At 53.4% G+C, this 21,631-nt stretch overlaps 4 protein-coding genes across 4 annotated transcripts in view; all 4 read right to left on the bottom strand.

The window, feature by feature from the left end:
• Positions 1-799: 799 nt before the first annotated feature.
• VOLCADRAFT_105310 (uncharacterized protein) lies at positions 800-2,518 on the bottom strand. Its single transcript, XM_002951869.1, has 4 exons — positions 2,315-2,518; positions 2,105-2,224; positions 1,902-2,016; positions 800-1,735 (listed from the first exon to the last, which is right to left on the bottom strand). Exons 1-4 carry the CDS (start codon positions 2,390-2,392, stop codon positions 1,314-1,316), a joined length of 735 nt encoding a protein of 244 aa, XP_002951915.1. The 5' UTR covers positions 2,393-2,518; the 3' UTR covers positions 800-1,313.
• A 2,364-nt stretch (positions 2,519-4,882) lies between these two features.
• On the bottom strand, positions 4,883-5,411 carry VOLCADRAFT_92559 (uncharacterized protein; the record flags this gene model as incomplete). The annotated part of the gene is made up of 2 exons (XM_002951868.1): positions 4,883-5,107; positions 5,313-5,411. The coding sequence occupies 2 exons, from the start codon at positions 5,409-5,411 to the stop codon at positions 4,883-4,885; spliced, it is 324 nt and encodes a 107-aa protein (XP_002951914.1).
• A 610-nt stretch (positions 5,412-6,021) lies between these two features.
• Positions 6,022-8,048, bottom strand: VOLCADRAFT_92558 (uncharacterized protein; the record flags this gene model as incomplete). The annotated part of the gene is made up of 5 exons (XM_002951867.1): positions 6,022-6,375; positions 6,597-6,800; positions 6,944-7,118; positions 7,591-7,645; positions 8,039-8,048. The coding sequence occupies 5 exons, from the start codon at positions 8,046-8,048 to the stop codon at positions 6,022-6,024; spliced, it is 798 nt and encodes a 265-aa protein (XP_002951913.1).
• Positions 8,049-15,073: 7,025 nt separating this feature from the next.
• The window catches only part of VOLCADRAFT_92557 (uncharacterized protein), a gene marked incomplete at both ends in the record, with an annotated part of 12,773 nt that continues 6,215 nt past the window's right edge, over positions 15,074-21,631 (bottom strand). The window contains 6 exons of the mRNA XM_002951866.1: positions 15,074-15,093; positions 16,362-16,401; positions 17,141-17,359; positions 18,047-18,215; positions 18,669-19,492; positions 19,639-19,701. Coding sequence (XP_002951912.1) covers positions 15,074-15,093; positions 16,362-16,401; positions 17,141-17,359; positions 18,047-18,215; positions 18,669-19,492; positions 19,639-19,701 — 1,335 coding nt within the window. The remainder of the gene's footprint in view (positions 15,094-16,361; positions 16,402-17,140; positions 17,360-18,046; positions 18,216-18,668; positions 19,493-19,638; positions 19,702-21,631) is intronic.

Here is a 21,631-nt window from a genome sequence, read left to right as displayed (position 1 = left end):
GGTGTGTGTGCAGCCTATCAAACCCTGAAGCACACCAGTTTTCCAGTGTTTGATTAACAAGTATGGTAATCGGGATCTTGCTGTTCTGACAAAGGCGCGGTATTATTGCGACTGGGTCACGGTTTTTGGAGTCAGTTTTGTAACGGTGTAATTGATGTGTGCAGAGCAGGAATGTTTGCGCTTTTTATGCATGCATCGTTGGCGGGCATACTGGCTGCCGGCGGGCGCCCCGCCGAATGCGATTTGCTCGGCAGGAGTGTGTATTATGGTTGCGAGATGCAGAGAACGTAAAGTGGCGGTGGACAGTCGTACTGATCGTGGGGCTTGCTGCTTTGGAAGTCGTGGGAATGAAAGGTGTGCGTGTGTCGAGCTGATGCTCTACTTGGGAGCATACATGGAGCGAACGTTGTAATGCAAGAGAGCGCCGCCTTTCGTTCACATGGACCTCCTGCCCCCACATGTCACTGCTTCTGAGGCATTCTGAACGGATTCCCTCTTTGGGGTTGTCTGGGATCATCGGCTTTCGCCTAGGGTGGTATCCAGCGGGCGTTAAAATGGGAAGCGCAACAAACAGTAGACTGTTAGGTGTGATTATGGAGTTGGCATGCCACAACTGCCAACTTTTATAAATTCTGCCTACGTGGATTATCTTCCGAACGAGTGGCATTGACGCTAGCAAAAGCTGTGAAAGGGAAGATGTGCAATAAGGGGTGATGTCCAAGGTTTGCCCTTCCACAACAAACCCAATGCCGTGCAAAGTAGGAAAAAAATCATCTATAGCAGGAACAACAGCAAACAGAGCTGGCACAAACAGATTTTACTCTTCTCCCTCACCTCACTTCATTCATGTGCAGGAAAAATTGGCATACCTGCAGGCCGACACGACACCCTGCATGCCATTATTTCCCACTACTACTTCAACTTCAGGACCAGGGTTCTTCACCAGGGTACCCAAAACTTTCGGTCGTGCCCGAAACCCTCTGAATAACCTACCGAGGCCCTGACTCAGGACACACATCCTCTCCCACACCGCTGTACCCACTCTGGACCGTATTCTCACGGCGTTTCTCTGTCCGACATACGATCATCCAGTCAATCCCCGTAGTTGGCAATCCCCGTAGTTGCCAGTGCCTATCCCAGTGCCTACACTTCCACCACCTTTCCACCACGTACATTGTATGAAAGCGTCCTTAATTACTACCACCCGCCACGTTGCGTGAATGTATCTATCTATTCGCGTACCTATCTATCTAATGCTGATGGCCGAGTTAGCTATCTTAACGCTTTTCGGGCCCCCATATGCCATATAACGCCTATTCGCTGCTGCCAGCGTTGCTGTCCCCCTCCCTTGTCCCTTCGCGCTTCAGCCCCACCCTCTCTCCGCGAATCGCTGCTGCAAACTGCTCCCTAAACTTTGGGGAGAACAGAAACAACAGAGGCCACAACGCCATCAGCAGCCAGCGCTTGCTTTCCGCGTAGTTGGTAAGAGCGTAATTGCGGTTGAATGCCGCAGTGAGGGTCACGTAGCCGCCCAGCACAACCAGAGCGCCCACTAACGCGGGGTTGAGGGAAGGCGACACCGGTTTGACTACCGACGTCGCAGCAGCTGCCGGCTGGCTGATGTAACCCCTGTAGCTGCCACTGCTGTTGATTTGGATGCGCTCATAGTACCGGTACATGCCTGGTGCGCTTTCCTCTTGACGCTGTATTTCCACGTTGGGTGAGGGTCGCATATCTTCAGGCGGAGCGGGAACGGACAGCAAAGGGTGCAGGATGGGGAATTAGGGGGGATTCCGCCCGAACAAAACGGCGAACGGTGTGCATACCGACCAAAGGCTGGTCGGGGCAGTGACGGACAGATTTTCCGGCCCTTCACCGCGTCTACGACTACGCTGACACACCTTGGGAGAAAGAAGACCGCTGGCTATTACCGCTCTTGGCGCGCTGAAACTCCGCATCCGCTTGTCGTTCGGCCTCCCTCGCCCTACTCATCGCGGCATCAATGTCCCGGTCGATCTGGAGGCGAAAATCAGGATTGAAGGTGCCGGTGGATGGTGAGGGTTGAAGTCAACAAAAGCCGTGCGGTGTTCAGAGCACGGCCTACCTGCTTCTGCATTGTCTCAAACTGTCGTTCCATGTCTGCAAGCTGACGGTCCATCATGTCGTATATGTTTGCTTTCGTGACAGTTCTCCATGGCCGTTCCACACGTGGTACCGAACAACGCTGCAAATAATTTTGACATCAAAGGATTACAAACTGTTTGCAATCATGCCTAGTGGCCGACCTGAAAGGTCCCTTGGAGGGCATCCCCACCGTAATCGTGTAGCTAGTGGAACAAGGCCCTGGGCAGCGCCGTCGGAGCTCCACACTTTTGCTAATGGAATGTTGCATCTTGATTTGAAGGCGACGGTACTGTGGCGAATGCCTTCTAGAACCTACCAGCTATTTGCTGTATGCGTTAAATTGTCACAAAAGCTGACGCTAGAAATCCAGAATTAAGCGTTGCTAGTACAATCGCATTTGAGCAGAGCTTCTGCTAATTTTACACAGCGCGCGAGGACAAAAGCCTACGACGTCTCCGAAACCGTGCACATGAACGGCGCATATGCAGTGTCCCTATGCTTCGCAGTGCCAGAATACGGGAAATGTTACAATGAATGCGAGAAGGTTTGTACCGTGATGCCAAGGGATCGAGTTCTTTCCTGCTGGGAGGCGCTAGGAGCGGCTGGAACTCCATCGCAGGCCCCTGCTGTATGTGGGGCCAGCCCATCGATTTGTGAGGCCCGCCGCCGCAAAAAGAACACAACCTTCCCAAGCGAACCAGTGCAAGGAAATTTCACTACTCACAGGTCAGAGTGCTTTGAAGAAATACCCAACTTCCAAAAGCTACAGCGCACCGTGCAATTGTTTGGCCAGGAAGGATTACATTAAACCCATGCCACACAAATCAGTAGAGAAATCACTTCCCTGCATGGGCCTGCTAGGCGCTACCTCAATGCCCAAGCAAGGTGCACACGGCATTCCACAACCCGGATAGTTCAATTTCCCAAAGCGCACGGAGGGAGGCATGTTGCGGTGCCGCACAACAACACCAGACCACTACCGTTGCCCCCGGAGGTTCCGGGATTAAGACCTGACAAAGTCAAAATCCTTCCGATGGTGGAAGATAAAGTGCCCCTAATCGACGGGCGGTGGTGGCCTGGGGTAAAATTGTCTTGCAAGCTGACCAGGAATGGAGTTGAGCCGTCGCTAATCTGGCAGATTTCATTGGATGCCGGTGGTGGGTGCAGAACCTAAGCGATCCACTGAGAAGTTGATTAGGGTGACTAGATGAGGGTGCCAAGAAATACTGGGGAAGGCAGGGTTTCGCCGGGTAGTGGCCATGGGTGAAGATATGTCCCTCTGTCCCACACATCGTATTGCAAAAGCCTTCTGCTGATGTCACCGGGACAGGGCGTGTAGCAGTTTTTTTCGGTTAGATCTCCATTTAGGCACCCTTTTAAGTGCCAAGTATCTGTGCTGGAAAGGACTTTCGAGCTGCTGGTCGAGCGCTTCGCGCGTATTTGTGAATGATATGTGTGCCATTCTACGGCACAGTACTACTGTGTACCAGGTACTCCAGTATCCCGGTTCAAATCATGACTCCCGCATAACCGGCATCAAAGCAACCATCACGGGCTTGACACCCTTCCCCTCTCAATCTCGCCTCTTAAAACAACTAGACTCTTCATGCCCCAGACTTCCCACAGTACCTGCACTCCTTAGTGACCTCCGCACCCTCCACATTCCGATGAGCTCCGGAGCCTGAAGCTGCCGCCGCCAAAGATGCTCCCTCCGGTAATGGTGCTCCGGGCACTCAAATGTGAAGTGCCGTGTTTTGTTTCAAACGTAATAATCTTGCATCTTGGGACCGCGACCCGTGAACAGCGCAGTTGCGGCGCGCCGCAGTCCGCGGCCTCGGGGAGGACATGCTGGGCTCCGACTTGAACCAGCATCAGGGAGCCCAGATCGTTCGGAAACCGAGGGTAATAAGGGAAAGATGTATGTTATCGAAGCATGACACGAGGCCGCTGACAACAAAGGCAACAAGCAGCATGGTCAAAATGGCCACCAAAACGGTATTACGGGCGAGTTGCATGCATGCATTTTTAGGGCTGGTATCCGGCTGGCATTTTAACGACTGTCGCATTTAACTGCAGGAGCGGTTGCACGTACCTGCGCTGTCCTTATCCGCAGCTCAAGGTTATGGTCCTCTCTTGTTGTACTCTCATTTCGTAGAATTGGGAAGCCCGCTGTAACACAACAACACAAACGAAAAACCACAGTGCCCGGCGTGTGCCAGCCCCATCCGGGATAATCTGCTGCAGCCCCCGTAAAACCCAAGCAATAACACTGCAGGCATGGATGCTTTCCACCGCATGTAAACAGGGGTGCAAACAGAACTCATTGTTGTGACTCATAGGACCTCCGTTCGTTCTCCTTTCGGACTCCTAAGAGCAAAAGAACACCGCTACATCCCGCTAGCTAAATGGTTGTGGTGATGGTAGCCATGACAGCGCCCTTGACAAGGGCGCTCAGCACAATGACGCCCGTTCATACCGCCCACCCCACCATGCAGACATCTGACGATGAAGCTCAACGACGCTCAAAGAGTTGATGGCCAAAGAGATCCAGAAGAACGAATGAAAACACATACACGTCTGAATTCGTGTAGCACGGTGCAGGGGGCACTGACGCCTCCAAAGGTGCAACTCACAGGTCCAAACCATTTTTGGTGGGGACCATTGTGGGGACCATTTTTGGACCCCACACCCCATAATCTGGGCTCAGCATTTATTCGTCTCGTCTGTCCCTCGACGCATGCAGCGTGTTACCATAGTCTTAGTTTGCTGGATGACACGGCCATAAGGCAGAGCTGCATGGCGGGAATCTGACAGCCTCATCCATAGCAGCTACAGCGTCGGCATATATCTTCCTTGCGCCAACCTTGCGCTGGCACGGCCCACCCTCATTCCTTCTTCCGCGGTCCTCCACCTCCGCAAGGTCGTCGCCATCCAGGTGCAGGCGCCACCCATGCTGTTTGCAACTCGTGAGGACCTCCTCCTCCTGAACATGGGTTGGTGGGGACAATAAGCCGGATGCGAGTGAGGGTTAGGAGGCCGGCACACAACAGTCACCGGCTTGCTCACCCCTCAGCTCAGGCCCCTGATCACATATTAGGGGACCAGGACTGCATGCATGCACCTCTCCGCTCCCCCCCCCAAGCCCACAAATCACACTTGCGTGCCTTCCTGGTCTAGCACTACAGTACCTCCAAGAGCACTGTCTGCCCCGGGCTCGACACAGGCAATCCGGACAGCAGAGGCATGCTGAGTTTGCCTGCGCTGGTTGGGGTCACGGTCCATGCCATGTGTAATGCGGCAGGCTGGTCTTCTCATGTACACTGTAACACCAGGCAAAGAGTACTCAGTTGGGAGATGCCAGGGGAGCGATCCCTCTTACATTCCTCCCCCCCTCTCGAGCGAACGTCCTCGGGCGCCCCCGGGCATATCCCGTAGGATTTATGTTGTTTGAGATCCCGTAGGATTGTGAATTTGAGTGTTATTGACATTTCGTCAGTCTCCGTCCGAGTTGGAGGACTTGGTTTTAACTCAGCCGGTAGACTTCTCGCCCGCCCGAGCATCCACCTTTGGGGTAAGAGGATGCTACATCATGCCTGGTGTGCGATATATTCGCAACCGGATTCGATCCGGGGAGTTCCCACCTCCTAGCTATTCTCACCAATGTAACACCAGGCAAAGAGTACTCAGTTGGGAGATGCCAGGGGAGCTGATCCCTCTTACATACACACAGAGAGGAACCCAGAAAGCAAGTTGCTAGGACACCGTCAGCAGCACCACCACCAACAACAAAAGGCTGGGACACCGTTGCCACCTTTGAACAACTTCCCCTCTTGCTGTGTCATGTTATATTCCCTTAAGCTCCTTGCAGGCATGCGTGCTCCGTACAATACCGCTTTGCTAAGGGTGGGTGTAGAGTGGGTGTCCCACACCCTGTGGACTTCTTAGTTCCCTGTAACGCGATTTCTCCGCCAAACCTATGCCAGCGGGCCATGGCAACCGCAGCACCAGCTCGCCGTTTGGGTCGCCGTTTGGGTCGCCAGCTGCCCGCGGGGTGAGCCTGGGCCCTTCCCTTTGATCTCGAGCAGGCGCTCCATCAAGCAATGCGATCCGCACAACAGCCTGATCGCCGTCCTCCCCCAGTGCCCCCAAGTAGTCATCATTGGACAGGTGACCTTGCTCACCCTTTGTCAGCTGTGCAACCACATCCCGAATGTCTTGCCCTAAGAACCGGCCATTGACACAATTTCGACTCTGTCGTTTGATGCAAGCATTGATGCAGTGACAAAAACTCACACATGATGGAAGTAGGAGGTCAGGGCAATGTTTCCCCCCCCGGCCGCCTCTCGTCCCATCAGAGTTGCACACACCACTACCATGTCAGTCCTCGCCATCACCTGCAAAGTCTGGTGCCCCTATAGACCCACCCCTGCCCCACCGGTGCCAGCCGCCCCTGCCTCATGCTAGCTGTCAACCTCCTCCTCATCACTGTTGATGTCCAGCACCAGCCCGACATCGGACTTCACGCCATCGGCTGCAGGGCCCTCCTCTCCCGCTCCCTCCCCCTCCGCCTCCTCCTCAAGCTCAGCTGGAACACGTACACATGGCTGTGAAAGTGAAGTGATGATTATTGGACCCTTATCCAGCTTAAATGCCCATGTCAACCTGTGTGGGACTATCTGTGCCATAGATGCACGTACATTGCAGCCATAAGGCTCTTGGCGCCTACACAAACTATGGGGTAGATGCTTTTACAGTCCACGGAACCCCAGGAAATCTTCCCAAATGAACCGTTCCCATCCACCACCATCATGCTCCTCACCTTCCCCTTGTGAGCCCTCTCCAGTTTAGCGGCGCATGTCTCGCAGCAGTAAATGCACGTATCCTGCACTGTAAGGCACTCCGGCCACGTCACGAGTAACGAAGTGCCTAATGCTTTGCAGACGCGTGCTGTTCTCAACATCAGCCCCCACATCCTTCTCCAGTGCCGACTGGACCTGCGCAAGGGAGCAGGTGGCGCAAGTTGCATCACGGCTGAGTTGGACTCACATCAGACAACACCCTGTCGATAACGATCTTGATGGCGGTAGTGTCAGGGAAATAGGCGTCGGCCTCAACCTTATCGCATGGCTGCAGCAACATGAGGCCACTGATGTCCGCTCGGCAAGCGGCATGCAACTGCCATAGAGCTCCTTACTGCCTGCCCCATACCTTCACGCCAAATGTGCCCCCTGCCTTCCTCCCCACTGCACGACGTTTAGAAGATGGCCAGATAAGCTCAAAAATGGCCTCCATCTCTAGTTGTGCAGAGCCATTACGAATGAGTTCCTCTTCCCACTTGAATTTGAACTTGGTAACATTTTGTCCGCGCAGTGAAGAAACTTGAAGCCGTACTCGGACAAGCAATTGGAAAGTCAGCCCCTCCACTCATCCTTGGATGGACATCATACAGCTCTTTGCCGAACTCACCACCCTGTAGTGTCCTGGGCATCACGGGATTGACATCCGCCGATCGGTTCTTTTCCTGCGATAAGACGTGATACAACACACCCTCCCACCATCAACCCCTACGACACACGTGTACTGCGCACATAATACGGTTTTGCCGCTGTTGTGGTACTAATAGCCGAATCGAGGATGAAAACACGTGTTATTGGAATGCCCAGCCTATAATGATATTCGTGCTGAAGAGGAATTCGATCATCAACAGAGCATGTTGGAATCCATGAAATGGGAACCAGTACGTCTGGCGAGGATGTTGGAACGTATGTGGGCTACCGAAACTCAGTTACCCCCTTTGGACGCTAGTCTGGGCTCATGTGCGGTGTTTCCTGTTCTCCGTGGCTTTTAGGTGTATAGATATTGCCCTTGGGCCTTCGGCTCGTATGGGTAGTTTTACAGGTATGGGGTCACGCACCCCCAACCATGTAACACACACGCACATAATACGCATATGTACAAGTGTTCTGCAGACTAACTTAATGTAGTTTCGTTGCTTTTGCTGCAGCAAGTGCCTTAGCTCAGTGGATGTGAATGACAGGGGAGGCCACGTGCGATCGGAACATGAAGGCCTGTATGCGTTGACAGCACTTGTACATATGCTGTGGCCTTGATGACGTATTCATGCAGTCCTGTCTAGAGAGGAAGGAAGCATTACAGGAGTGAGGAGGACTGGGGTCCGCTGCACGGATGCATAGTAATCTATTAACATGTGTTATATGCATATGTGTTGTAATTTTGTGCATCTCAAATATGGCATCATGGTGTAGTGGAATCACATCTGTCTTACACACAGGAGGTCCCCAGATCGAAACTGGGTGATGTCATTTTGTTAACCTGTCAGCAGTGTGTAATGTAATTGGAAATGTCGTTTGACGCTTCACGTTGCCCTGAGGGAATAGACACGTCAAGCAGATGGCCTACTATGCAAGGCTTTCAGGGTGTACGCAGTAATACCCATCGTTTATTAGGCTACTGTTCAGGACTGTATCTTTGGATCATACATGCTTGGTGAGATTGGGTGAGGCCTTGGTCCGCACCCCAGATGGCACGGCTCCGGAGCACTTCTCGGTGAGGTGCACACGCGGTGTCGGCGTAGTTCTGTAACGTGCGCGTTCCTCCACTTCGTGGGGCAGGGCTTGCAGGTGACAGACCACGGTTTGGACTTGGCATCGTTGACTTGGCATTCAAGCAGGCATACGGCAGCAGGGGAGAGAAAGCCTGGTTATGTGCACAAGTAGGAACTCATTACCGTATCGCTATGGCCGATTGGTGACACCGGATTGGTGAAAATCACCAATCCAGTAGCAAAGGATAATCCGGGCTGGGATTGAGCGGCGGCCATCACCAATCCCTGTACGTTTTGGATCCAGGTCGGGTGCCGGACCGCCTAACTCGCAGAAAAGCACACATAAAGCAATATTTCCTGCCAAACTTTACATTATATAGTCATTACATTAATAAATTATTACTTGGTCAGCAAGAGTTGCATCATGGCAGGAAGGCAGCGCACGATGTTTGACTTCGCACCGAAGCTGCCCAAGGATGCGCCAGTGGATGAGCGTCTGGGGTGCGCTTTCACCAATTCGGTGGCAATGGGAAAAAGTGGAGGGGGTAACACCAAACCGTATCACCAATTCCGGTGTTGGAAAGATTAATTCTAGAAGCGTTTTATACTTTCACCAATCCAGAAATCACCAATCGGCCATAGCGATACGGTAGTTTGTATTTCATTTTGTGCCGCGTGCTTTGTTGTTACAAAGTGAGGAGGCTTCTGGGGCCAATGGATTGAACAGCATACAGCATTATCCACCATTACCACTCTGTACTACGCTGGAGCTTCCGGGTTCGGACGGGGCACAGTTGTGACAAGATTGGGTGTCGGCTTCAAGGAAGCCGGAAAAAGGGCGGGGCCCCTCTGCATCCGTACAGGCCGGTAGCAAGGGTGGCAAGTGTGACAATTGATGGGGTATGTCAACATGGTGGGAGGTAGTGTTTGTGTAACGAATGTATTTTCGAGCGATTTCGGGACTATTCCGTGGCACACCCATCGATTAATAATTAACCGATAAGTTAGAGCGGCAGAGTGCAACTCTTCGGAGGCCCCGTGCATTGGCCAAAGTAAATGTACAAACACGCAGCTTGTGTTTTTCATAGAGAAATGAAAGCAAATTATGTTGGCCCTGCGGGTGGCAAGTAGGATTGCCCATGCCGGCAAATGGTAACACAAGCTGGGTGTTTGAGTTATCATACGCCGTCATCTCAGAATTCCATTATGAGATACGCGGCAGCTTTCGGGATGAAATTTAGCGCGAGAGGCGTTGATGTGACTTTGGCCTCGGTCAATTGAGGCAGCCAAATTTGTTTGTGCTCATACGATTTTTGTTGGCTACATGCGAGATACCTTGCAATAGAGAATGCTGTATAGTACCTATAACGCGTTTCAGCCGGGCGAGATATTATGTTTGGTCCATTACACACACACGAACACACACACACACACACACACACACACACACACACACACACACACACACACACACACACACACACACACACACACACACACACACACACACACACACACACACACACACACACACACACACACACACACACACACACACACACGGACATGGGCAATCCTACAGGTCGGGGTCCCCCTGGGCGCTTCGCGCTGGGGCCCCGCCCAAAAATGGGTTACCCTGTCTGTTATCCCCCCGGTAGCGTATTACCCCGACCGCCTGTTACCCCCTCGATAAGGGGTTACCCCTACCCCGGGGTTAGGTTACCCACCTCCCTTCGTACAAACCCACATGGGTAACCACTTCCCCTTACCCCTAACCCCTGGGTAACGCTTAAGGGGGTTACCCCTCGTTTTATGTCGTAGGGACCATACAAATTGCAGGTCCAAGACGGTCGATTCTGCCTCCTAGAATCCCTCATCATCATGTCACCCAAAGGAGAGGGTTCAGCAATCGCCACCAATCCACCGTGCGAATCTCGATCCACCAACTGTGACATCGACTCCACATCTCAGCAGCTAGCCATGATTTCATGCTTCGGACAATGGCGGGGTTCTATTCAGGAATCAAACCCAGGACCTTCAACCGCAAAGTTGACCAAACCATGTGACAATTATGTCCTGTACAGGTCTCTGCTGCAGAAGGAATGGCAGGAGGCAGAGTCCTTTGATGGCAGAGTGATGTGTGTGTGTTACATGGTTGGGGGGTGCGTGACCCCATACCTGTAAGACTACCCATACGAGCCGAAGGCCCAAGGGCAATACTACAACGCCTAAAAGCCACGGAGAAAAGGAAAAACACCGCAGATCAGCCCAGATTAGCGTCCAAAGGGGGTAATTGAGTTTCGGTGAGCCCACATACGTTCCAACATCCTTGCCAGACGTGCGGGTTCCCATTGCATGGCCTCCAACATGCTCTGTTGATGATCGAATCCCTCTTCAGCACGAATATCATTATAGGCTGGGCATTCCAATAACACGTGTTTTTCATCCTCAATTCGGCTATTAGTACCACAACAGTGGCTTAGGGTGCCCCTCTAGCAGGGGAGAGCAGGGAACTGCCTCGGGAAGGAGGCCACTGGTGTAGCTTAACCACCCTGTAACAACATCAACAGTGGCAAAACCGCTGCCCCCTGGGGACATGGTACTTGCCCCTTCGTGCTCTGTTCGCCTCCAAAGCCCAGCAACATAAACGAAACTGCATTAGCTTACGAGTGATGTATAAGTGTTGGTGACAACTGCCCTGGCTGTTGGAGACGGCTGATGCAAAACCCTTGCAGATCGCTGAACAGCAACTGTACGTTGCCCTAGGCCTGTCATATGCATCTTTTAGTTCATACATCACCCTTTCTGGAATTCTGCCAGTAAAGTTGCACCAGGCCCAGAACCTTCTTGCTGTAGCATGCTTTGTCAGATGCCTACCGCCAACTGACATTCAACCCAGTATTGCGTGCTAGGTGAGGCCACTTGTTTCATTGGTATCCGACCTTGGTGCTGACGATTTGTCATACCACTGTTTCGGATGCATGACGGCTTGGTGGGAGTCTGGTGGAGCAATGTGCACGAGATTTGAGTGGTGGGATGGATGAGGTGCACACACCCTGGGAACCGGCCTCCCTTCATTTTCCGGGAAATCCCTTTCATCCTGTCCTCATTCCTGCCCCTGATCAGGCTTTTATGAAGTCGTGGTATAACACTTCCTTGGTCATTTGATGGCCCTTCATTCTGTAATGGACCCTAAAAACCCCCTGTTATATAACACCCCAAAACCCGTTGTGATTACAGTATCGGCTCGAGCTGCAAACGCCAATGTTCTCACAGACAGATAGCGCATTTCCAACACTAAGGGATGTTACAAAAGCATCTCATAGCCTGATAACGGCAATTTGGACCAAATGTGAAAGGATTGCCAGAGCGCTACAAGCGCAACCAATTAGGGTTTTAGGGTTTTAGCTCAGCTCAGCCTCAAACTCACTGTACAACCAGGTACAACTAGCATTCCAGACCAAGGAAAACAGCAGGTCAATCATCTCTTATACCAACTCAACAGATTATCGGATAATGTTGTATACTGTAGGCTTTCTGCAGAGCTTGCGGCTCCGTAGCCTAACTAACTGTCGGTTGTTAGTTCGTCCAGCTCGGTTTATCTAAACTCTGTTGTATAAAACGTAGAAAATTTGTAATTAACTAGCAAACTCTATTTATACTTGCTAACTATGAATCCAGGTCTAACTAATACTGATGTTAGTAAGCCTACGGCTTGCGACTACTGCTGGTTGAATTCGTCGTTGAAATGCCGCACTGCTGCGGAAGTCTATACCTGCGTATGGGGGAGGGGCTTTATCTGTACAAAGCTGGACCTGCGTCCCTAGTTCGTCTGTTCCACCGAGTGAGAGTAATTCCTGTTGACTTACGGTCAACTGAACATCACACCACCCAGTCGTACTGGGAACTTATCGGTGCAAGGCCCAAGTGGATTCTACAACGGTTATTTATTCAACCCACCACTTGTCTCAATCGGTATCTTTCGATACCACCATTCTGTGGTTGTGTCTTACAACAGATAAGTGCGGAAGAGGGCTTCGAACCAGCGTCGGAGCCAACAACTATATGCACGGGGCAAACTTCGCAAGCATGGCAGGTAGCAGGCCAAACTTTAACACGATTAACCCCCCTATTACAATGCCGGTTAGCTTAGGCTACATATATATGCACATGCATACAGCAGCAACGAAACGTTTTTCAACTAACACACCATTATGTAGCAGCTGACCGCTGAAAAGGTCTCTCGAGTTGCTGGCGGTCGCGCTCTGCGCGTATTTATAGCACCGTACTGTGTACCGGCTGCTACACATTACCACCGTCAGAACCCCAAATAGGGGTACATCACCAACACACCGCTGTTATTATTATGTGCTTTGCTTATCCACCATAGCGGCCTCATCACTCACTCATACAATGCTGCCACTACTGCTGCTGGGTGACATGTCCCGGGAAGGTAGACCCCCTCCCGACAACCCGCTGTTGTGCGGCTAGTGTGCCGTACATAATAAGAATGATAATGGCCAAAACAAGACCGGTATTTTCACTCTCATACGCTGCTGCTGTTACGAGGATGTCAATACATCCGTATGGCGGCCCGGAACGAATGGACCACTACTTGCTCATTCACCCACTCATACAGTGAGGCCGGTTATACCCGGATTATAAGAGGCCAACCCCACCAAGCAGTAGTGCTTCTTTAGGACACCATATGCAGAAGAAAATTCCATGTCGTACTTCCATGCTAGGACGACGGCATGCTGCTGATGGTAATTAGAGTCCGCCAGCTGTTCATGAAAGAAGCCGATACCCCGGCATGTGGGTGGCTTGAGAGTTCGTTGGTTGGCCGGTTGGTTGTTGGCTGTTAGCTTGGTGATGATGGCAGCGGCACACATGCATGTGTGTAAGTATGTACCTATACTGTATGAACACGTACACGTACACTTACATGTGCGGGTGTTGGTGTTCAATAGCACCAGAATGTGTCGTTGTATGTATGTATGTATGTATGTATGTATGTATGTATGTATGTATGTATGTATGTATGTATGTATGTATGTATGTATGTATGTATGTATGTATGTATGTATGTATGTATGTATGTATGTATGTGTGTGTTGCGTCGTCATGAAGCAGCAAGTGAACATTATATAATGCTCAGGGTAATCAAGAGGTGTACCCGCGGGTGCACATATGTCCGTCTGTATGTGTGTGTGTGTGTGTGTGTGTCTGTGTGTGTGTAAGTGGCCACATGTATGTGTACCAGGTGACCCATGCATTTGCCTGATGGTGGCGATGAATGTTGGTAGTCTTTGTTTGTTATTTTGCCCCGGATTATAATATGAAAAGGTGGAGAGTGCGAGAGAGGGATTAATCCTAGCTAGCTCTATGCCATCTCGGAGATAGCGCCCAATTGCAACCAACCGATCGATTTCACAATTTTTCAAGTAAGCAGTACAACTTTGGTCGAGCATATGCAACAATATTAAGCAACACTACTCGGAATCAACGGAGCATCAACTTAGTTCCTGGTCAGCTCGCAAGTTGATTTTATCACGTCCTACATCGTCCATATGATGGGGGGCCACCTCCCATTTCATCACTCCTCAAACACCCGAGGAGTCGGCAGGCGGATTTGCACCCGGGTCGGCCGGGAGCAGAAGTCAGGCCTTAACCTCTGCCAGCCGCCTGCCATATGTATGGGCCCATATGTAGAACGCATGATATAGCGTACGAGCTTGACAAGCATGCATGTAGAGCGGCATACAGGGAGGTATGCTGCTTCTCACTCCCTCCATACGTATGCGGCCATACATACATTTATATAAGGGTTTGGCACCACTGGTAAGGCGCGACCATTGCCCCCGGGAGATCCCGGGATCGATACCCGTTAGGGTCAAAAGTCCTTCCGATGGTGGAAGGCATTGCGCCCCTAGTTGATGGACGGTGGTGACCTGGGATAAAGTCAACCTGCGAGCCGACCAGGAACGGAGTTGGGCCGCTGTCGACCCGGCAGATTCCGTTGGATGTTGGTGGTGGGTGCGGAACCTGAGCGATCCACTGAGAAGTTGACTAGGGTGACTGGATGAGGGTGCCCCGAAATACCGGGGAAGGCAGGGTTTCGCAGGGTAGCTGCCACGGGCGAAGATACACCCCCCTGTTTCACACATCATACATTTACAAGATATAGCCACGCACCCCTTGCATCCCCCCCTGTAAATCTGGCTGGAAGTTCCCCCCTCACGCACGCACTGCTGCCAGCAGCATGTATAAGCATCCATAGGCAGGTAGTCCTACATAAGGATATCAACTCGGACGACCCGAACGAAATCCAATACAGATAGACCACTACAGCCATTATTTTGACAATATTGGCAAAAATCCTAATCAGGCGATTCTTACGGGCCCTACAGGGAGGGGCGGAGGGGTCGATCTATCCCCTTGGAAGCAACGGAGCCAGGTCATTAGCGGTGGCAGTTGCCATGTACGGAGGGTTGTGGTTTATAATAACGGTTTGTAACGCACGGTCATCAACCAATCCAACTAACTGCAACCAACGAGATGCATGCTATGCTATGCTATGCTTCATGTGTCCGTCCGTGTTCACCAAAGGGTAGTGAAGTGAAGCGGACCCACTCAAGTGAGTGAAGTGAGTGAAGTGGGTTGAGGCCAAGTGGGGAGCGATCTGCGGCTTGAGTGCGTGATGATGGCAGGTAGGAGTCCGGAGGTGGGTCCGGAGTAATAATGCGATAGCATGTGCTTGTGGATGAGTACCTATGCATGAGGGAGACTGTGTGTGCGTGCGTGCATGTGTGTGTGTGTGTGTGTGTCTCGCACAACATACATACATACATTGGGACGTAAGAAGAGGCTAACCGCAGCTGCAGTACTGTTGATTGCTGCTGTTAAGGCGCACCGCAGCCGCCATGTTGTGATGACCTCCATCACGTCACGACGGTACGGTCACGTGTTGACATACATGTGCAGCCGGCAGCACATCCATCTCTGGCCCAGCCATATCTATCCCCCCCCGTGTAAATGTTATATCCGACTTCAGGAAATCAGTACATCAATATTCCCGCAATGCCGTATACATATGTACATAGGCTGTTTGGCTAATATAGCCAGCAGTCCATCCAACCACTCTTGCCACCACTACTACTCGCGTCCTGTCACACCGCTCATCATTACGTTTAATTAATCATCTTCCCACATACCCCCCACCACTAGCTCACCAGCATGTCTGTTTGGGTATCATCACACCTTCTTGTAACATCAGCGACGGGTGAGGGGCCCACCCCCGGACCCGGCAGGGGTCACATGATGTCGTCATGAGACGCCGCATGCATCCGACATCTCAACTTGCAGCAAGCCTTCGCTTAGGACTGTTACCCGCCAGCTGTAGCACCTGATGATGGGGCTGCTGCTGCTGTTGATGATGAGGCTGTAGCTTATGCTGTAGCAGTAGTTGTGGTGTAGGTGGAGACCGCTGTTGGTGCTGCATAGGGTGGTGCTGGTGGTGGTGGTTCTGTGTTACCACCAATACTCTGGAGCCGGGATCCGAAGTCCTCCGTTGAATTTGTTGGTGTTGGTGGTGATGTTGATTGGGGTTGGGAAGGTGAAGGTGTTGGTAGTGGGGGCTACTGCCGATGTGCGGTCCACTACTGCTGCTCACCTCCTCCTCCACCGCCGCCCTTGCCGGGCTCCTGCTGCTGCTGTTGGTGGTGGTGTTTGTGGTGGTGGTGGTCGTAATTGGATTCCGGGACGTTGGACTCTGCAGTTGCTCGGATGGTGACGGCATTCGCCGTAGTAGCAGTAGCAGTAGTAGTAGTAGTAGTAGTAGCAGTAGTGGTGGTGGTGTCGATGGTGGGCCACCGCAGCACAGCAGGCGCATGAAGGTTAGCAACGAAGGGTCCGTTCATCCAGGGAGGGGAGTGAGGAGGGGGAGGGGGAAAGGAAGCGGGGGAGGAAGGGGGAGTGCGGTGAATTAGAGACACACACACACGAGCGTGCGGAGACAGATAGAGGGGAGGGTTTTAGGGTTAAGCTAAGTGGAAGAGTGTCCCTCCCTCCCTCCCTCCTCCCTCCCTGCCTTTCCCCTGCACATCTGTCGCCCTGTGTCTCTGTCTACATGGTGATGGTGGTGGTGGTGGTGGAGGTGGACACAACGTACAACAAGCAACATGCAGCTGTGTATGCACCTCGCTTCCAACAGCATATAAGGCCCGCACCGCGGACAGGCGGGCTACCCGCAGCTGACATCTTTGCAGGGAGGGCAACATCACCCACCCAGCGATAGACACGACCTGCCCGGTGGTAGTCCGGACAGCTACCTGCCTATGATAGGTCACATGCACCCTTCAGCAAAACCCTAAAACCCAAACTAGAACCCGCCCCTCCCGCCCCTTCCCCATATGCACCTCCCGCCCACCCCCGCCCCTTCACCCCGCCCACCTGGGCCGCCGCAGCCACCGTTGTCTCCAGCTGCGCGAACTGGGTGGCCAGACGAACTTTCTGAGCCGCCAGCCAGGACTGCCAGCCACCACCACAACCACCACTACCGCCCACACCACCACCACCACCACCACTGCCAGCTGCGGCTGTCGTACAACCCTTCCGGAAGGTCCCGAAGCCGTCGGAGGTCCAGAAGGACGAGCTGGAGGTGTCGTCGGCCTGCAGTGTATGTATGTATGTATATATGGTCACCATCATCTATTATATGTCCAATGCCGGGTCTGGTCTCCACCGCAGCCAGCGCTGCCGCAGCCACACACGTCACCAGGACGGGCTAGGTTAGGGACGGGGCTTCACATCCGGCTTTCAGTGCTTTAGTGTGTGGCTTCGGCTAGATCGCGAAAACGAACCGGGATCCAGATCACGATTTTCTTAGACATCTGTTTCCGTTGGCACTGATCACAATTCGATCTACCATGGAGACATACATACATACATACATAGGCGGGCGGCTGGCAGAGGTTAAGGCGGGCGGCTGGCAGAGGTTAAGGCTTGACTTCTGCTCCCGGAGTGTCCGGATTCATTTCCGCCTGTCAACTTCTCGGGTGTTTGAGGAGTGTTAAAATGGGAGGTGGCCCCCCATCTTGTGGACGGTGTAAGACGTGATAATATCAACTTGCGAGCTGACCAGGAACTAAGTTGATGCGCCGTTGATCCGCTAGATTTGGTTGGATGCTGGTGGTGAGTTTCTGAACCCAACGAATACACTCTGAAGTCGGATGGGGTGAACGGATTAGGGTGCCCCTCTAGCAGGGGAGAGCAGGGAACTGCCTCCAAGGGAAAGGGGGCCGCTGGTGAAGCTATACCACCCTGTAACAACATACATACATACACATGCCCGCGTACCAGAGGCGCCTCAAGCCAGCGTAGCAGTTCTGCCAGCAGCCGTACAAATAATGCCTCTGGTGAGAGCGGGGCAGCCGTAGCAACAGCACCAGTGGGTGAGGTCTCAGGTGTCGTACGACTGGCGACGGGACTTGAAACCGCAACCCCGAGTTTATCCGTGCTTGCGGTCCTGCAGTTAAACACACACACATATAAGAAGAAAAACGACTTGAATTTTCAAAAAAAACAAATATTATCATTTTTAGCGTTATTAAAAAGATCAGGAAGGATTATACTCCAGGGAGTAAGGCACATACTCCCTGAATGTACGGAATGTGCGGAAGTTCAAAAACGAAACACTTAACAGATTTAAGCAGCATGTGTAATGCTTGCGATTTGTAGGTAATATGGCATAAACGCCCCATACACACACATGTTCGCACATACATTTCCTCTGCCCTAATCCCCCTTACCCCCGTCCAGCACACCTTGGCCATAACATACTGTGACATTTCAATCGGCCGACACGGCAACATGTACGAGCAAAACACATATGCACACACGTATAGTCATCCAGCATGTGCCTTCTAGTAGCAACACTCTCCCCCCTCCCCCACCCAGTTTCCCCCGCCCCTCCACTCACCTCCTCAGCGCCGGAAGCCGGGTACCCAGGCTCTCCGCCTCTCCTCCACCGCCGCCACCACCGCCACTGCGGCCGCCACCGCCCGCCGCTGTCACGATGGTTCCGGAGCTGGAAGGCCGCCTAGGAGTACTGGGACCCACATGTACGGCACCAGAGTTAGCCGAATGACGAGAGGGGGAAGGAGGCTGTGAAAAGCCGCGGCCACTGCCGTCACCGGAGACCGCCATAGACCGGACCGGACCGTTGGGACTCAGCCCCGGGAGTGAGGAAGATGATGCCGTACCAGGCGCAGCACCGCCGCCGCCGCCACCACCACCGACGGCACCAACGGCGCCTGTAGCGGTGGCGGCGGCGGCGGACCGGAAGCCGTACTGCCCTGGCGACGACGGTGCACCTGACGGGCTGCCCGGCAGCTCCACCACCAGCCGCCCGTACGACGTCAGTGGCGCCGCCGCCGCCGCCGCTGTGTACGACATAGATGATGGTGACGCCGGATGTGGGTGTACGAATGCACGCTGCAGCGGCCATGGCGGCAAGGTTTCCCGCGGACTCCCGGCCTTGGCGGCGGTGGCGGAGGGGTTGGCGCGGTGGGGCAGGGACCTGTACACCAGCGGCGCCGGAGTACGACCCTCAAGCAAGCTGCCGCTACCAGTACGACTGTACGACGTATCACCCCAGGCTCGCGCGTACCCCGCCGGCAGCGCCCGGAGGTATCCGGGATCCAGAGATCGTCGTAGAAACGGGTCGTTGTTAGTTGCACGAGGGGTGTTGGTGGAGGTTAGGGTACTGTGCTCGACAGTTGGTAGTTGTGGCTGGGAGGGTGCCTGAGTGGCGGCGGCGGTGGCGGGGGTCTCGGGGCCGCCGGTGATGGTGGCTGACAGTTCCGGAAATGTGAAGCCCTGACGGGCTGTCGCGACGATTAGGAAGCGCAGCACTGTGGGAGCCGTACAGTTGGGGGCCAGACCCCCACCTCCACTCCCGCCACTTCCACCTCCACCTCCACTCCCGCCACCGCTGGGGGCAGCGCCATTGGCTGTGTTCATGTCCGGATAGCGGTGTGAAGAGGAGATAACACAGAGAGAGAGAGAGAGAGAAAGGGAAGGGGGAATCAACAGTCAGACAGGACTTGGGGTTGGGAGGAATGTGGACAGACGCGGACTTTGTTCACTTTACTTCGTCTTTGTTGATTGTTGATTGTGTGGTTGTTGTTGTTGTGAAAGGGTATCATCTCTCCTCCCTTTGCAGGGGGAAAGAGAGAAACGCCCATTTGCGGGATCAGAGCGGTGACACAGCCGCTTGGTTCCACACACACACACACACACACATGACGTGCCCCGCTAGGCCCTCCCAAGCACAGCGCAGCCCCCGACATGCTGAATCCAAAAACTGAACCAGTGACAGGGTAGTTTTGTACTACCCTTGGATCCATCCAAAATGGATCCGAAATGGATCCAAGCTTGCTGCCTCAACGGCACGGGCAAACTTCCAAAGAATTTCGCGTATAAATTGCAGCTCGTACATGTCAGGTGTCATGTACGGATACCTGAGTGTACGGGGACGGATATACCCAACCACCTTGCCACCTACCTTGCTGCAATTTACTGAGGAGGGCCGCCAGTACGAACGAAATCGCAGCCGCCCGCGCAGCTGCGATGCCGCCGTTCCGACCGCCGTTAAGGGTGATACCTGCTGCCGTACCGTCGTCATCACCACCATCACCATCACCGTTGTTGCCAGCGCCGCCAGTATCTGCTGCTGCTGCAGACCCCTGTGACCCGTGGGTCACCAATCGCTTCATCAACCCACCCAGCATCGTCGCGAGCAGCTTGACGATAATCCTAGAAGCTCTAGATGGCTTTCCGCCATCCCGAACAGCAGTAGCAGTAGCAGCCGCAGTAGCAGTAGCAGCAGCAGCTGGCCGACTAGCCACAACACCGCCGCCGCCATCACCGCCGTCGATGTCCGCAGCGGGTTCCGGAGCCGCGGTGGTGTCACTGACGGCGGCGGCGGCGGCGGCTTCCGGCGCCGGCCTGACGCCGATGGCTTCGCTGACCGCGACCCTCAGTACGTCATTCCCAACCAGCCGTACGAGTACCCGCCGAAGGTATCTGTACGGCAGTTATTGCAGTTATGGCAAGTACGGCAGTTATGGCAAGCAGAGTAATAAAATACTGGCTTAGATATTTCAGTACGGTATGTGTTTCAGTGTATCCTCGCCCCTTCCCTGGAGTGGGGCCCCGCACGAGGTCGGTCCTCAAATTGATGGTAGTGTAGTGGGTGACGACTACGACTACGACCACCCCCAGACTGCACTGACTGCACCGTAACGACCCCACCTTCCCACACACTGAGGGAGCTCACCCAACTGACAGACTGACAAACTGACGTCAGCAGCTACATCCACATCCCCAGCCGCTACCTGTGTGCCCTAGATTTCAGGTTCCACTTTGCCTACGACAGACTGACAGACTGACAGAAGGACTCCATGTGCTCTCGCTGCCTGTAGTGTACTCAGCCCTAGCCGCCAGTCAACCGCGTCAACCTACAAATCGCTAAACCACGGAGCTGTCGCTTTGGCATGAAGTCATTCCCCAGGGCTCAGATCATAAACACACACACACACACACACACGCAACGCACGTGTATCCGTATCCTCCCCTCCCCCCCCTCCCCTCCCCCCATTTCCCCCCCCCAGAACTCACGAGGCGAGTTGGTGCTCCAGACCGGGAGGGAAGCGCTCTGTACGACCGTGAGGCTGAATTGTACGGCATGTACGGCAGCAGTACATGCGGGTATGGGCGAGGACAGGTTAGGGGAGAGTGGTTGAGGGGTAAGGGGAGCCAGAGGCGGCGGCGGTAACATCATATGGGAGGAAGTGAGGGAAGTGATCATCTGCTACCACTACTGCGTGAGGTCCCCATGAAGAAACTGTGGGCGGGTGGGCAGGTGGGCCGATGGGCCGA

The sequence above is a fragment of the Volvox carteri genome (genome assembly GCF_000143455.1).
Source record: "Volvox carteri f. nagariensis unplaced genomic scaffold VOLCAscaffold_26, whole genome shotgun sequence".
Lineage (NCBI taxonomy): Eukaryota > Viridiplantae > Chlorophyta > Chlorophyceae > Chlamydomonadales > Volvocaceae > Volvox > Volvox carteri.
Note: the sequence above shows the minus strand (reverse complement) of the source record. Positions and strands in the feature narration are given on the sequence as shown.

Excerpts from the sequence above, each read along its gene's own strand:
- VOLCADRAFT_105310 (XM_002951869.1), bottom strand. The coding sequence starts at position 2,392 with ATGCAACATTCCATTAGCAAAAGTGTGGAGCTCCGACGGCGCTGCCCA. Across the intron at positions 2,225-2,314 it reads CCACTAGCTACACGATTACG|CGTTGTTCGGTACCACGTGT; the intron begins GTGGGGATGCCC and ends AATTATTTGCAG. Across the intron at positions 2,017-2,104 it reads TTGAGACAATGCAGAAGCAG|ATCGACCGGGACATTGATGC; the intron begins GTAGGCCGTGCT and ends TTTCGCCTCCAG.